Source organism: Lepus europaeus, chromosome 5 (genome assembly GCF_033115175.1).
Source record: "Lepus europaeus isolate LE1 chromosome 5, mLepTim1.pri, whole genome shotgun sequence".
Taxonomy (NCBI): domain Eukaryota; kingdom Metazoa; phylum Chordata; class Mammalia; order Lagomorpha; family Leporidae; genus Lepus; species Lepus europaeus.
This window is the reverse complement of record NC_084831.1, coordinates 17984563-18001621: the sequence shown is the minus strand read 5'-3', so window position 1 is coordinate 18001621 and position 17059 is coordinate 17984563. Positions and strand designations below refer to the sequence as shown.

Genomic DNA, 17059 nt, shown 5'->3' with positions numbered 1-17059 from the left:
CGTGTGTGCTGAGCAAGTGCCCGCCAGAGAAACACTCGGCCCGCGGCAGTGGGAGGAGAAGGGAAGAGGCGGGAGAGCTCAGTGATGCAGGGGAAAGGAGGTGCGCTCAGAGACCCCAGGCCCGAGTTCTCCTGCGCCTGCAGCCCCCCTGCCTGCCAGCCAGCGGCATCCCCTTCCTCACCTGTGTCACACCAAGTCGGAGCTGCATCCGGTTCCCCGTGCTGGCCTCATGTCTCCGGCCTGGGACAGGACGGGGCACGTGAGACGTCTGACGCTTTCCACCAGCTTCCCTGATTCCCCCCGGAGGGTTCCCTTCACTGGGAGCCCGAGCTTGGCCGTGTCTCTGTGCCGCTGTTCTTTCCTGTCAATGGACCGATCTCCTTGGCCAGCAACCCGCGGCTCTGCCTGCCTCTCACCGATCTGGAGTGCTCTGCTGTCCGCTAAGCCTTTCTTTGTGATCTGAGCTACAAACATGTCTACTTGCCCTTGGATTAGTTTATGGTAATTCATTTTGCAATGGAAAAAGAAAGTCTTTTAGTTTCCGTTTTATATAAAATTATTTCCATATAAATACGTCCTAGAATGCAGTGAGGATCACCTTTTAGTGCAAAGCGGAGGAGGCGTAGGCAATGTCCCCACGGCCGTGTGGCCCTCCCTTCTACCCTGGGCAGCCTTCAAGGGCCAGCTGGCTTCGTGCCAGCATCCCGTGTGAGTGCCTATATGGCTTCCGATCCAGCTCCCTGCTGATGGCCCAGGAAAGCAGTGCTTGGGCCCCTGCACCCACGTGGGAGACCCAGATGGAGCTCCTGGCTGCTGGCTTCAGCCTGGCTCAGCCCCAGCCTTTGTGGTCATTTGGGGAGTGAACCAGCGGATGAAAGACCTCTCCTCTCCTCTCCTCTCCTCTCCTCTCCTCTCCTCTCCTCTCCTCTCCTCTCCTCTCCTCTCCTCTCCTCTCTTCTCCTCTCCTCTCCTCTCCTCTCCTCCCCTCCTCTCCTTCTCTCCCCTCCCCGCTTCTTCCTCTCCCCCCCCCCCTTTCTGTAACTCTGTCTTTCAAATAAATTAATACAATTTCAGGGAAAAAAAGAGCCAGCTGTGTTGTTAGAGGAATGCCTGGTGGCAGGCAACTCAGGAAGAGCGTGTCTGTTTCTTGCTTGTGTTTATTTTACATTTATAACCTCAGTGCTCTGCTCCGTGGGTTGAGACCTGACCCGGCCAGGATGGCACCTGTGCGCGGTGCTCTCCGTGTCGCGTTCTGAGATCTGACCTGGCGGGGCAGCACCCCTACTACTGCCCCGTTGCAGCCCTGTTCTTACAAGGAGGGCTTGGACTCTTCTCCTCTCCTCTGGGTCTGCACAAAGAAAAGTGAATTTATTTTGTAGTAAGAATACTACTAATAAAAGAAGAAACATGTTAAAGAGAACAAGGTGAACTATGAGAGGGGTCAGTAACCTTTAGTCATTCTCTGTTTAAAAATTTTACTGTTTCAGGGGGCTGGCGCTGTGGTGTACAGGGTAAGCCACTGTCTTTTTTATTTATTTGGAAGGCAGAGTTACGGAGACAGAGGGAGAGATGGAGAGAGAGAGAGAGGTCTTCTACCTGCTGGTTCACTCCCTAAATGGCCGCAACAGCTCGGGCTGGGCTGGGCTGAAGCCAGGAACTTCTTCTGGATCTCCCACGAGGGTGCAGGGACCCAAGCACTTGGACCATCTTCTGCTGCTTTCCCAGGTGCATTAGCAGGGAGCTGGGTCAGAATCAGAGCAGCTGGGACTCAAACCGGTGGCTGTATGGGATGCTGGCAATGCAGGCGGTGGCTTTACCTGCTACGCCACAGCGCCGGCCCCACATCACATCCTTTTAACTCGACTGTCCCATGAACTCCCTGAAGACCCTGGTGAAGCCCCCTGTGACTGTGGCGGGCCAAGCTGCAGCCCCTGGTCTGGTTAGCACTAGCAGGTGGGGTCACTGCAAATGTGGCCCTTGGGGACAGTCACACACTTCTGTTCTTCACGTCTGCCTTCTCCCTTGAACTTCAACTTCCCTTCCTTCCCAGCTAAAGGTGTGGCAGACCCCATGTCACCACACCCCACTGAAATCACTCTCAGCCACACCAGGACAGGCAGCACGGCAGAGGGAAGTGCTGCGGGCTCAAAGTCAGGCAGCCCTGGGCGTCGCTGTTCAGCGCTATATGGCCTCAGTTTCTTCATCTGCAAAATGGGGGTAAGATTAGAACTTACCTCGTGGAATTCTTATAAAGGAGAAATGAGCGGAGTCAGAGACCTAATCCATCGAGTGCCTATAGTAAGAGCTGTGGGAGTACGTGCCTGCATGCATGACTCTGCGGGTGTGTATAAGTAAATGTGTAGGCACAACTCATGCCTGCCTCTGGAAACTGGAAACTCACGAAGAAGAGACGCATGTGCTTAGAATAACTTATTCAAGAAAAGTCATAAGCGCTCATTAGATAATTACAAAACGATAAAGTACATAAAGAAGATTTTTTAAATTTACTTATTTGACAGGTGGAGTTACAGACAGTGAGAGAGAGACAGAGAGAAAGGTCTTCCTTCTGTTGGTTCACCCCCCAAATGGCCACCATGGCCGAAGCTATGCTGATCCGAAGCCAAAAGCCAGGAGCTTCTTCCTGGTCTCCCATGCGGGTGCAGGGCCCAAGCACTTGGGCCATCATCCACTGCCCTCCCAGGCCACAGCAGAGAGCTGGACTGGAAGAGGAGCAACTGGGACTAGAACCCAGTGCCCACATGGGACGCCGGTGCCACAGGTGGAGGATTAACCTAAAGCACCACCGCACCGGCCTGATAAAGATTCATTTGAAAGGCAGAGTTACAGAGAGGGACACACACACACACACACACACACAGAGATCTTGCATCTGCTGGTTCACTCCCCAAATGGCCACAGTGGCCTGGGCTGGTCCAGGCTAGGCTGAAGCCGGGAGTGACGAACTCCATCCGGGTCTCCCACGTGGGTTTCAGGGCCCAAGTGCTAGGGTCATCATCTACTGCTTTCCCAGGCACATTAACAAGGAACTGGATCAGAAGTGGAGCAGCCGGGACTTGAACCATTGCCCATATGGGATGCTGGAGTTGTAGGTAGCAGCTTAACCTGTTGTGCCACAACTCCAGCTTTTCTATTTTTAAAATTTTAAATATTTATTTATTTTACAGGCTGCTACAAACACACAGAGAGAGAGAGACAGACAGACAGACAAACTTCTATTTATCGGTTCACTCCCCAAATGGCTGCAGTGGCCAGGGCTGGGCCAAGCCAAAGCCAGAAGCCTGAAACTCCATTGGGTCCATCTGGGTGTCAGGGACCCAAGCACTTGGGCCATCTTCCACTGCTTTCCCAGGCCATAGAAGAGAGCTGGATTGGAAGTGGAGCAGCCAGGACACGAACCGGCACCCATATGGGATGCTAGTGTTACAGGTGGTGGCTTTACTCATTATACCACAATGCCAGCCCTGAAAACTTTTATTTTACTAGAATATGAAGGTACTTCAAAAAGTTGGTGGAAAATTGGAATGAAAATATATTTATTATGGTGCAAAATTTTTGAAACCCATGCATAACTAATCAGAGTATGCATTTCTCATGAACTTTTTGAAGTCTCCTTGTACAATGTCCTCCTGGGATACCAGACACAGTTCCAACTTTGCTATATGTTAACCTATCTGATCCTCATAATAACCTTGGTAGATATTATTGTTATTCTTGTGTCACAGATGAGCACTTACCCAGTGCTACCCAGCTAATATGTGCACAGCCAGAAACCAAACCCCAGCAGTGTAGCCAGAGTCTGCAGGAAACTAAAAGGCACAACTTAGCCTCAACCACACTCGCGGCACTGCTAGATCTGCGCCGTCAACCCAGCAGATATTGAAATGCCACTGCTCATACAATGGGGATGTAGATTCCGTTGAGTGAAATGATGGGGCTCGTGTGTGGTGCAGCAGAATAAGCCAGTGTTTGCCATGCTGGATCCCACACTGGGGCACCAGTCTGAGTCCCAGCTGCTCCACCGCCAATGTAGCTCCCTGCTAAGGCACCTGGGAAAGGAGGAGAAGATGGCTCAAGAACTTGGGCCCCTGCCACCCGTGTGGGAGACCTGGGTGGAGTTCCTGGCTCCTGGCTTTGGCTTGGCTTAGCCCTGGCTGTTGCAGCCATTTGGGGAATGAACCATCAGATAGAAAATCTTTTTCTCTACCCCCCCCCCGCCCCGCCTCTAACTCTGTCTTTCAAATAAATACATCTTGAGAAAACTTAAGTGAAATTAAAAATTCAGCTTCTGGGTCCTATCAGCTGTTTATGAAGTGCTCGAGAGGCACAGGTGGATAGGGGCCACCACACTGGGCAGCTCAGGAACAGAGCGTGTCCAGTGTCACAGAGAGCTCCGTTAGACCACACTGTTCCAGGTAACTCTAGAAAGTATAACTAGAGGTCAGCACTGTGGCATAGTGGGCTAAGCCTCTGCCTGCAGTACCGGAATCCCATATGGGTGCCTGTTTAGTCCTGGCTGCTCCACTTCCAATCCAGCTCTCTGCTGTGGCCTGGGAAAGCAGAAGATGGCCCAAGTCCATGGGCCCCTGCACCCTCATGGGAGACCTGGAAGAAGCTCCTGGCTCCTGGCTTCAGGTTGGCCCAGCTTCGGCCATTGCAGCCATTTGGGGAGTGAACCAGCAGATGGAGAACCTTTCTCTCTCTCTCTCCCTCTGTCTGTAAGTCTACCTCTCAAATAAATAAATAAAATCTTAAAAAAAAAAAGTATAACTAAACACAATACTCAAACTCAACAGATATTGCATGGATTCTTTTTTTAATTAAATACTATTTCATAATGCTATTTGCATCATAGCACACAAGTGTTTTGAAAAATAAGACATGCCATATTGGTCACGCAGTTAACAAAATACAAGCGGCCACACAGACTATACTTTAAAGTGACTTTGTTTACACGGCCTCAGGGTAACTTTATTTATTTATTTATTTATTTAGCCTATCTGTCAGCATTTGAAATTTGACCAGATTTGAAAGTCACAAGACTGCAGGATGGGGGGTGGAGGGGTGGGGTCCCCACTGCTCTGACAGGCAGCCTGTATTCACACAGTGTCGGCTGGCTCTCTCCACCAGAAAAGCAATGGCCACGCCAGCCTTCTCTCTCCCGCCCAGAGTTCCAGTCCATGCTGCATACCCTGCGTAACCTAAAGCTTCACGTGATGACATCATCAGGCCTGGCTGGGGCGGGGCGGGGCGGGGGGCGGGGGCTTCGGTCCTTGAAGGCCCCAGGAGGTGAAGAGCTTGTTCTAATGTCCAGTCAGGGAACCCGAACCCCAGCCTTGGGAGGAGGGAGACACAGTGGGGGTTGGGGAAAGAGGAAGAACAGAGGAGGTTGGAAGTGCAAGCCCAAGTCTGGGGCCCGTGCTGTAAGGACTTGGCTGCCAGGAAGGAGTCAGGCACCCACCTGTGGCTGAGAGATTCAAGAGGGCCGGGGATTTCAGAATCACGAGTGAGAACACAGAGGCGGGGCTGGGAACGGCACGTTGCCCTTCCTCTTCCCTGTGCCCACAGCCAGGGCTGCACCGCCACGGGCGCGCGGCCCGCCTGTATCCGGGGTCAGGGCCTGCAAGCGGCCAGCCCCCAGCAGACCCGGGAGTCACACCCGGCCCACACAGCCTCCTGCCCAGCCTCTGGGGACTCAAACTGGGAGGCCGGGGAGCGGCCCAGGCCCCAGCGGCAGCTCCTGGAGGGCCCTGCACTTCAGCAAGCATGAAAAGACAATGCACTTTGACCTGCTCCTTCCAGGACAGCCGCTGGCCCTCGGGGAGGGAGGAGGCCTGGCACGAAGAGGAAGAAGGAGTGAGGAAGAGGAAGCTTGGGAGGCCCACGTGACTACGGGTCACCTGGCGCGGCCCCCGGTCACCTTCACTTTACCCACACCACCTGTACCCTAAGGCTTGGGGAAACCACTTGTGAAGTGGGGAGGGGCCGAATGGCACCAGACACGATCTTGGTTCCCCCTTTGTGTTTTGTCCTTCCAGGCTCAGAGTCTGACCTGGAAAGGCGATTCACCACCATCCGGATTCTTCCTCCACACTCAGGGCCTTCCTCCCGGCCACGGCTGATCCTGCAGTCCTCTTCCCCTGGAATCTTCAGTGGCTCCCATGCCCTCTAGGATACCCTGAGCTCCCCCAGCCAGCTCTGCGGTTTGGCCTTCAAGGCTCATCTCCCGCCACCTTCCTCAGCCTCCTCGCTTTGCCAAGCCCTGCTCCTAATCTCTGTGGCTTTGCAAAGGTAGGCCCAGCTGGATCGCCACACTCTCTACGCTCTGCGCGTATCTCAGCTGGGTTTGCCATCGACCGTGAATGGGGCCCAAACCGCCCCCGATTCTGAGCTCCCCTTGGGCAGAGCCTGCCCAGCTGTCATTTTCCGAGGGCCGTGCCTGCGCTCCACACCCCCCAGGGCCCGGATTCCCACCCCTGCTGGCCTGCAGGGCGGGAACCAGGGGGGCACTTCTACAGTGTGTGGAAAACAGAATTAAAAGATGACTTTTTAGGGTGCCAGAGATATTGGAAATCCATGGCTTGTTTTGCATTATATGCAGTTCATAAACTTTTCGAAGACCTCCCCCATTAACAGGGATTTCAAAATATTTTTGCACCAAAATAAACTTAGCTTTTAATCCCATGCTCATCTGTCTTAGCTTTGTAGCTTCACCCTCCGGGTGCTGAATGCCCAGCCGGTACCAGTCGAGATTGTTAAACTGAGCCAATACCCACGCTAAGGGCAAAAGCTAGCTGTTGCCTTCTGAGACGCTTAAGACACACTACAGAAAAGGTTATCACGGCAACAGATCGGGGTTCTCAAAAGCAAGGTGCTGAGTCAGCAAGAAGCACAATCGGCGAAGACCAGCGCTCTCTCAACACTGTCTGTGAACACTGTCGCGCTGCCTGTGAGAGCTGCCCTGGGAAGCAGCAGGTGCAGTGGAAGAGGCATCTCCTGGATGGAGCAAGGCCACAGCGCCGATGGGATTTACCCAACCTGCCAACGGGAGGCTGGCGGGGAAAGCAGCTGGGGTCTCGGCCCACCCCGCTGGCCCCGGCTAAGCTTTCAGGGTGCGTCATCTGGACTCCAGGTGTCACGGTCAATGGTGGAGCCAGTTCCTCGTGCAGACCCTGGGCCCCTGCCTGTCCCGCTTACTCAGAGGACCTGCAGCGGGGTGTGGGGACGTCTTCTAAGCGGACTCCTAGGGGTCCTCACGCTCGTTCGTGTTGGCAAAGCTTGACTTGCCTTCCTCCGAAGTCTGTGGAGCTCCATCGTGGCTGCAGCTGGAAAGGAGGCGACAGCCCCGCTTTGGGGGGAGGCTTGCTTCTTCCAGACACACACATAGGGCATGAGGACCCTGGGGAAGTGAACCAGTGCTCAGTGTGTGGTTCTGCAGAGGACAGGAGCTCACAGTGCACGCCTGAGCGACTGTCTCCAAAGGCAACCCCACTCCACCCCGATCTTCCTGGAGGGCATGGGTTGCAGGGGGGAAAAGAAGTAGCCAATCAGACAGCCAGATTTTCTGACTCTCCTTTTATACGTGATGCAATTGCCTTTTGTGAGATTCAGGGGACTTTTCTCCGTTTGCGGCTGAAGTCTCAGCCCTCCTGGCTCCTATTCCTCCTTCTTTCCTGACTTCCCAGTTCCTTGGGGGAGAAAACAGCCACCAGGAGTTTTCACGGGCCCCAGACCACGTTTCGGAGCAGATCCATTACACACACACACATCAAGCGCATCTCAGCAGACACTCCGAAGGCAGACGCACCTGCCGAGCGTGAAGAATGGCGTCTTGCACCCAGCGTGGACGTCACCACACACACAGACCTGGGGGCGGGCATGGGCTGACGCTTACACGCGGCAGGCAGAGGAAGACACGGACTTAGAAGAGTGAAAGCACACTCTGCCGTACGCCAGCTCCGAGCAGGTGGCAACCTTTGGTCCTTGATGGGGGACACTCAGCGCCCTAGAAGGCGGCAGAGGCTCACTCCTCCTGCCCACAGGGAACGTGGCTTTCACCCGGGGCCCTCACCCTCTCCACTGGAAATGTGCAAGACCAAGACAACACATCTGTGCCAGACAAAGCCTTCCCACCACGCCTGCCCGTTAGGTCCTCGGTGTTAACAAGCAGACTTGGAAAGGCAAGTGAGAACGCAGGGCCGACCACCGCCAGCTGGGCCTGAAGAGTCACAAACGCGGGGCAGGTGAGCCCGGCTCCAGGCGCTCATTCCTTCTTGCTGTGTTCCAGGACTCGGTAGGGAACCCCAGAGGCGTTTCTGGAGCCGTGTTCTTCTTGCATGACTGGCAGTGTGGCAGGCGCGTAGATCTCAGAGATGGTGTCATTGTTTTCCAGGGCTCCGTAGGAAAAAGACGCTTTGAGGTCGGGCTGCACTGCCATCCCCTTGTCATGCATGTTTTGCATACCTGAAATGAAACCCATTTTCCCCAAATCACGATGTGGTAAGGGGGCCACAGAGGCTCTGTCTTCCTCCGTCCCACCCCAGACCAACGATGGCACGCAGGAGCTGATCCTGTGCGTGGTCCATTTCCTGAATGCGTGGGATGCCAACGAGGACATCCATAGATCGACACCAGAAATTACCACAGTTGCTAGGCAACACGGGATGAATCTTCAGGAAATAGACACGCAGACCAGCCATTGTAAGAACAGCCATCAGCCGGTCTACAATGGCAGGACTGTCGGCTGGGGCCCAGGAGGAGGGGAATTAGCACTGTGCTTTGGGCATGGTAGATGCCTCACCGAGGACTCGGATCAGGGTCGGGGAGACACCGCGGTCCTCTTGAGGTAGGGGGGTCACAGACACCGTGGGTGTGCACAGGGAGAGGTTGGACCTTGAACAGCAGCATCCCTGGTCCACATTTGCTAATTATCCCAGCACACTGATGTGGGATTTCTATTCACACTTGAGGACAAAGACCTCGGTGGCTTTAACCTTAAGCCCCTGCTCCCCTGGATGGGGCACCTGCTTCCTGCCGGGGTGTTAGGACCCTCAACCTGTCCTGCCTCCAGGCCGGGTTGGAGTGAGTTGCACGCAAAGTGTCTTCCTTGAAGCTGTGTCGGTCGTAGCAGCTGGCAGTGGACGCTCATTGTGCCCTAGGCCCTGGGCGAGCACTTTAAATAGTAACGGCAGCAGCAGCAACCACGATGGTGGATGGGCGCTGGGCCTTCAGGTGGTGGAAGACGCTGCTCTAACCAGCGACACAGTTTTAGTTCATTTCTTCTCCTGGTGACCGGGAAGGGAGTTAACGAGCCTGAGCTCACACAGCTGGCAGATGGAAAGACATGCCAGGGTTCAGATGGGGAGGCGGGCAGTAAACGCTGACGCCCACCCACTCATCTAGGATGCACCTGCACGTAATCCCCAAACAGTCCTACAACAGCGATGAGCTACTATGCTCGTTTCCTGGATGGGGAAACAGAGCCTCAGAGAGGTACAGTAATGGGCTCAAGGCCACACAGCTAACGGGGGAGTAGGACCTAATGCGAGAGCCAGGCTCTGTTCTCCGGTCCACTCTGCAAACAGCCTCGGAAGACCCCATCTGTGGATGCCCCTTCGCCTCCATCTTACACTGTCAGAGCTGATGGTCATTTGAAGGGCAGAGTTTAGGAGTCTGGGGTTTGGAGTCGGTGGGGTGGAGGGTACAGGAGAGAAAGCTGGCTTACCAGGCATCAGGAAGCTTTCGGATAGCTTCCAGCCAAAGAAAACCAGGCCTACACCTACAGTCCAAGACGTTTGGGTTTATGGACTCGTAGCAATGAGGGATACATACACTGTGGGGAAAGCGTTAGTATGGGATGCAGGCTTGCATTAGGTACTTGGGGGCGGGTCCAAGGAAGTGCTCTGGATTTCATGGAGCCAGGAAGCTGGGCTAATTCTAAAATCGGGATGTTTCTAACTCCTAGGAGGAGAAAAGACTGGAAGGAGGCTACATGAGAGCTGAAGCAGTGCAGTCCTCAGATTAGCCAGGACCGGCGGTAGCTGGGGCTCTATGGTCTGCACGAGGCTCACGTTTCACCTGTGCCAGAGATGGCCATGCAGTGGCCCTGTGTGCGTCCTGATCCACCATAGCGGATGCCGAGTTTCTGTGATATGGTCAGCATGAGCCACAGAGCACCGAGGCCCTGCTGTGGGTGGCTGGGCCACTCCGGGGGGCTGCAGGATGCTTTCCCAGTTTTAAGAAGTCTTTGAGATGGGTGAATTGCTTAGTCTCTGCAAATTGTGCCACGTGGTGGGTGGCTTGTTGGAAGCCACCAGCCTGCTGGGAAGACACCGACCAGGCAGATGGAGGGGAAGGGCCATCTGCTGCCCAGGGAGGCCGGGGCCCAGAAAAGCCACCTTGGCAGGTGATTGTGTGTGCGAGCCTGTGGGCCACAGCGAGCTTCCTGAGGCCAGCCCATAATAGTTCTCTGTATACCTGTTGCCTAGTAACTTGTAATCCTATAAAGTTGCTTTTGAAAAAAAAAATCCTCTGAACTATCTTCCTAGTGTCCCTGATAAAATTGGATGGAACCAGCTGCAGCCAGCTCTGGAACTGGAGCCCACAAAGATGGGCTCAGCCTGCCCTAGAGTCCCCTCCTGTTCATTACAGTGCGAAATGACCCACGGCTGATGACGTTTCAGCAGCCACCATTGGCATCGAGGGACACGAGGACATGCTTCTCAAGGCGCCCTCTCCCAGGACTCCCCCGGCCCTTCCCCCACACCTCTCATTTTCTGCCACTCAGTCTCACCCAGCTCTGTCCCAGTCGCCCTAACTCCCTAAAGTCCCAAGCCTCCGTACGGGCAGACTGATTTGGGCCTCCACGTCCCTGCCCTTTCTCCGACAGGCCCATAGTAAAATCAAACATTCTCAGACGGGGATCTAGAATCTTTATAAGAGGTGCACATGAGCAGGGGCCCTGCCCGCTACCACCTGTCACTCACGGCTTCAAACTTTCCAGGGTTTTCAAAGCAAAAGGGAATGGAAACCAAATTTCAAGCCAGGCATCTACCATGTCCCAGACACCATGCCGGACACGACGGTACCTCTAAAAGGTCACGGAACGTGACATGAAAAGACAAGTTCATTTTGGTGCAAAAAGTTTGGAAATCCATGCAGCTTTTTCATAATATTAATTTTCCACAAACTTTTTGAATACCTTGTATGTGCATATATTTCAACTTTTTTTGTACCAAAATAAACTTATCGTTTCCAATCCACTTTCCATGAACTTTTTGAAGTACCCTCGCCTGATCCCACTGCTCTGAACTAAGGAATCCCGTTTAGAAGTGGGGCTGAGAGGCCTGGGGAGGTCACCAGCAGGTGGGTGCAGAGCTGGGGCTTGAACTCTGTCCCGGGAACTCCAAGCCCACACGCTCACAGCACAGAACCCACGCGAATCAGAGGGCTCCCATAACCGGGGCTTCCTGGCCTCGGCATCTGACTTCCCACTGGTACAGAGAGGAAGAAAGCCCAGAGCCACACCCGCAAACGGGCCACAGACTGTGGATAGGCAAGGTTACCTTAGGTGGCCCTGTATTATTTCCCGGAGAACACACACATATATGTGTATCTAGATGCATGTGCACATATCTACACAGATATTTGCATATACATATACACACACAGTTCATAAACCACAAACACACGGACACGTACACACACTTGCACACACAGAGTTGACACCTCACCTATCTGGGATTCAGCTATCCAGCGCCCTCATCTATCCGGAACACAGCCGAGAAATAAGGAAGTAAGCAAAAAAGGCATCTGAGCAGCCACATTAGATGTTTAACAAGTCCATGCACTAAAGCTCATGCACTTGACTTCCGGGGGAAATCTCAGGTCTCCCGCTCAGAGCTCATTCACTCTGATATCACACAGGGTTGGATGCGTTGGCTCAAATGAGAAGACTGACATGGAGTTGGTATCCTTGGGCAGGCAGGCTGGTGACAGCAAGAATGACAGACAATGGCTTCAAAGCAAGACATGAAGAACCAACGCGGAAAGTAGACCATGCACCCTGGGGCCGCTGCTAAGGAGCAGCTCGGTCAGCCCTGAGCACACAGCTGCTCCTGACTCAGCAGGTGCACTGTGCCATCCCCACGCTGTCAGGTTATGCTGATGAAGGCTGGGGAGAGTCCCATCCCATAGATCGCTCAGAAAAATTGAGATCGAGCTACAGTGGGAAGCTAGTGGTTATTCAGGTCAGCAGACCCAATAGGGCCGGCCCAATGCCTTACCTTTTTCTTTTATTTTTTAAAAAAGATTTAGTTATTTTGAAAGAGTTACAGGGAGAGAGGGAAGAGAGATCTTCCATCTGCTGATTTACTCCCTGGGTGGCCACAATGGCCGGCGCTGGGAGAGGCCAAAACCAGGATCCAGGAGCTTCTCCAAGGTTTCCCACATGGGTGGCAGGAACACAAACACTTGGGCCATCCTTCAGTGCTTTCCCAGGTGCATTAGCAGGGAGCTGGATCAGAAATGGAGCAGCTGGGACGCAAACCGGCGCCCATGCGGGATGCTGGTATTGCACGTGGCAGCTTTACTGCTATCCCACTGCGCCGGCCCTGCCTTACCTTCTTCTAATCTGAATCCCTCAGGACCTCTGCACTTCTCCACAAGCCCCACCACTCCCTCTTGGGCAATGCTTGATTCACATGTTTAGGCTTAAAGGCACTTGAGCTAGTATTTCCCAGTAGGAACCTTTAGCTCCCTGGGAAATGAGATTTTTCCAGAACAAGCCACTGCCCTGTGGAATCAAGGTTATAGTATTTGAATTTCATTCATTCCACTTCCCTTCCCTGCTCTGATTGTTCCATTCCAACCAGATGAGTGGATCTTTCCATTTGTGGGCCAGAAGCCCGGGCAGCAGATCATGACCTCATCCAGTGGCATCTGGCTTTTCGCGGAACAGACACAGGAACCGGCAAGATGTGCTCAGAGCCAACCGGGGTGCCTCAGCCATTGCCTCCTCTTCTGCACAACATGATTAACAACAACAACAACAACACGACAGTGAGAGAACAGGCACACCACGACGGCACAGCAACCTCTCCTGCACCAGGCCTGGCGCTGGCAGTGGCAGGCACGCTGCGTGATGGCCAGCTGGGCGGGCACAGGGGGCTCTCACGTTACCTGGCATGGCATCCATGGAGATATAGGGCTCAAATGGAATGGCCTTCTTCCTGTTCCGGGTGATGAGGAAGACACCCAGGAATGCGATGAGGCACCTGGGCACGGGAGATAAGGGAGGAGAAGAAATCAGGCTGGGGGTGGGGGCAGGGGAGTGGGTGGCTGGGCCTGGGAGCAGCAGGGAGCCAGTTCTGGTGGCAGAACAAGAATTCATGCAGCCCCCTGGGAGTGCAGAACAAATTAACCTCCCTGAGGCGAAACTGCCACTCGGCCCCTGCTCTCAGAACCCTGCCTTTAAACACATCTTGTTTTTATTAAAAATTCTCTATGGCCTGAATTCAAACTCTGCAGAGTATAGAAAAGTAAATACTGGATCCCCCCCCGGCCCCGCACCTGCTCTCCCAGGTGCGGGGTGCACAGTCGCCCCTCCTATCCGTGGGGGATGGGTCCAGGACCTGCCTCGGAGCCACAGTCCACCGATAGTCACGTCCCTTCCATGACACGACACGGTGTTTGCACACCGCCTACACACACCCTCCTGCACACTCTGAATCATCTCCGGGCCGCGCAGCACAGGTAAATACAACGTAAACAGATGCTCTCCTGTATTGGGATAAGGGGGGCAATCTCTCAATGTTCAGATTGATGCAAATCTTAAAATCTAGTTTTGGCTCCTGGTTGGCTGAATCTTTGGATACTTCTGAAGTATTGCTTGTTTTCCAAAATATCCCCTTTAACTTACAGAAACAAGCACTCTTCCTACAGAACTGTGGGTGGGAAAAGGCACACAGCCGCTAGGTATAGCGGGATGAACTGGACTTGTGTGCTCACCTCCCAGACAAGATGGAAAACATTCCCACCCGCTCCGGGAGCTTCCCAGGCCCCTGCCCAGAGGTGACCTCCCTCCCCACGGATTAGGGTCACCCGTTCTGGGATTCTCCTGAGTTCAGTTCCACAGTGTGCTCTCCTAGATGTCTCTCTCACTAGATAAAATGTTTCAAAGAGCCATCTACTCCCTGGTGTGTGTTAGTGTCTTATTATTTTTAACTATTGTCTGGAATCCTGCGTCTGAATACGCTACACATCTCTCCCGAGTCTCCTGCTCGTAGACACTTGGGGTGTTTCCAGCGTAGGCCTCTGATGAGTGACGCTGCAAGTCATCTTGTCATCTTGTTTCATCTAGATCACAGGGCAGGCCACCCTGGGGACAAGGACACTTTTTTCATGTAATGTCCTAACATGGCTCCAAGCCAGCGGCCTCGGCTTTGCAATAGGGCAGCACGGGGCATTATTGGGTGGGTTTAGAATCATTCATTTATCCTGTTACATTGTGAGCTCACCCAGCTAATTCAAAATAAAGAGCCACATACGTATGTCTCTGGGTCCCCCCTCAAGTACTTTCCCCAAGACAAACGAAGAGAAATGGGAGCTTGCCCCGGGAAATGCGCTCATGAGAGTTTGTGGGTTGAGAGTGCCCGATGCGCACCCTTGTTGAAGGCTGCCTGCGGGGGTCCCGTCCTCTGGCCCACCTGCTGGTGCTCGCACAACGAAGGGGTCTCAGCTGGCCAGAGGCGCACGGCTAGCTCTGAGCTAAGCACGAGTCTTCTCACGTGATCAAAAGTATTTTAGAAATGACAAAGAGAGGGAGGCCACAGGAAGATGGGGACAGTGCCCTCTGGGGAGTAAAACGCTCACCTCCAGGGCAAAGCCCCAAAGGCCAGAGCTCCCCTGACCCTAACCCTGACCCTGACCCTGACGGATGGCGCTCCAGCGGCTGAGGCCGTCACAGGCGGAGGGCGGGGTGACCCATGACTCACCCCAGTGCAAACATGCAGACGTGCAGCGCGTCCTCCCCGACGAAGTCCAGGTAGAAGACGGCACCTGCAGCAGCAGAGGAGAGAAGTCACCGGTGAGCGGGCTCTTCTGCACGTTCTCCACGAGGCTGCGGAATCCCCCTCCCAGCAGAGCCAGGGCCCCCCATCCCCGCCCCGGGGGTAGAGAAGCCCGAGCCGTTCAGGAGGGAGGCAGAAGCTCAGTCACCAGGACACCTCCTTACCTGCTGTGATGGCCACGGTCGTGGACAGGATGTAGCCCACGCTGGCAATCAGGGAGGAGTCGTATATCTGGGAGGCTTGGCTTAAAAACCTTCAACACAAAAGCACTCGGTCAGCGGGGCCGTGGGGACCTCAGAAAGCTGACCACAGCGGGGCTCGGTTTGCACGAAGGAGCACTCCCTGGCTTAGGAAACACCACCCTCACATTCGGGGGCACCAGCGATCCTACGTCTGGACTCCACACCCTGCTCCCATTCTTCCTGGAAACCCACGGCCTGAGGCCCATCCACATTCTCCGGGTGGAGAGGGCCACGTGTGAGTGACCACGTGGTCCCTGCCACTTTCTTTCGCCTTCGTCTCCACTCCAAAGACCCAGTGCTGAGTCTTCCAGAAACACCTCCTCCCAGAAACACCCGGCCTAGTGGTGTAATGATTTTCTAAACAAATTTCCCTTCTTAATTCAAAACCAATATGATCACTTGGATCAAGACAGGAAAAAGAGAGGAAATCAGAGTGACTCCGAGTCCCCTGGTCCACGATCAACCCTACCTTCCTCTTTAGGCATAGACATTCCCGTTCGTCCTGTTGCTTCCACCACAGTGCACTCAGCACTCCACTGCCGTCACCCGTCACCCGGCTGCCACGCCACCCACTGGGGCGGGGAGGGCCATCGGGGCAGGGACCACCGTCACGGGCGGTGGAAGCCACTGTGCCGTCTGGGTGAACGTGGAGCTCCCCGGGGAGGGAGGCGTCTCTAACCCTGCAGTGCTCAGCTCAGAGCTTGCACTGGCAGGGGCTCCCTGGTGAGGACCCAGACCATCGCAGGACTGAAGATAACCACGACCACAGCCGCAACGCTATGGTCATAAACACAGCTTATTTGTACTGGACATCGTCCTGGGGACTGCCCTGAATGGCTCGTGTCTCTCAGGTGGGGGCTGCTGTTCTCATCTGAGGATGGAGAACCTGAGCCTTGCAGGAGCTGAGTAGGTGGCAGCGGAGGGGGGTGTGGGCGGGTTCTGCCACCTCCCAGGCTCTGCAGCTTTTGCTTCGGTTCCCTGGGCGCCAGCAGGGAAAATACAAGGAGGGGATTTCAAAAGAGTTTGTGGGGAAAAAAAAATGGAATGAAGGTGTTAAGTTTATTTTGGTGCAAAATTTTTGAAATCCACGCATAATTTTTTTGCAATACACATTTGCCACAAACTGAAGCCCCCTTGTATGATCTACCTCTGAGTGTGCTGTGAGGACCACAGGAGTTAGTTCTGTCCAGCACTGGGAGCAGAGCTGGCACGCACCAGGTACCTTGTCAGGAGCAGCTACTGCTATGAGCACTGCAGGCTGCATGGCTGGTGGATGTGAGCCTGGCTGAGTCTCCCAGGCAGCACTGGCTCACTCACCGGGCCAAGGCCAACCATCTTCGTGGAGCGCCTCCCCCCTCCCAGCCTGCCGTGGGCACCAGCACTCAGGTGTGAGCAGTGCACAGGCCCTACCCTCAGGCCTGCTGCTTCCTACTTTACTCCTCTGCTCTGGGAGGAGTGAGCACCTCGCTCTTGGCTTGGGAGATGCCAGCAGGCAGGAAGCGACCACTACTTTTATTTTCTGCTTGCAGGAAAGTAGGTGCACCCCTCCCCCCAGGGATGGCAAAGTGTCGCCTGAAGTCCCAGAGACGGACGCCGGCCTTAGAGAAGATGGGGAGCCAAGCTGCCTGCAGAGACGGCACAGCCCACACAGGGTGAGACCTGGCAACAAAACCACGCCCACTGTGGGCTTCCGCTTCTATGCAGGTGGTTCAAGCCCTCCACGGGCCAAGG

At 54.4% G+C, this 17059-nt stretch overlaps 1 protein-coding gene across 1 annotated transcript in view; it reads right to left on the bottom strand.

Moving 5' to 3' along the window:
• Positions 1-4824: 4824 nt before the first annotated feature.
• The window catches only part of NIPAL3 (NIPA like domain containing 3), a 49604-nt gene continuing 37369 nt past the window's right edge, over positions 4825-17059 (bottom strand). Inside the window, exons 9-12 of the mRNA XM_062190636.1 lie at positions 15251-15339; positions 15012-15075; positions 13198-13292; positions 4825-8481 (exon numbers count right to left, since the gene is read on the bottom strand). Coding sequence (XP_062046620.1) covers positions 8282-8481; positions 13198-13292; positions 15012-15075; positions 15251-15339 — 448 coding nt within the window. The 3' untranslated portion in view covers positions 4825-8281. The remainder of the gene's footprint in view (positions 8482-13197; positions 13293-15011; positions 15076-15250; positions 15340-17059) is intronic.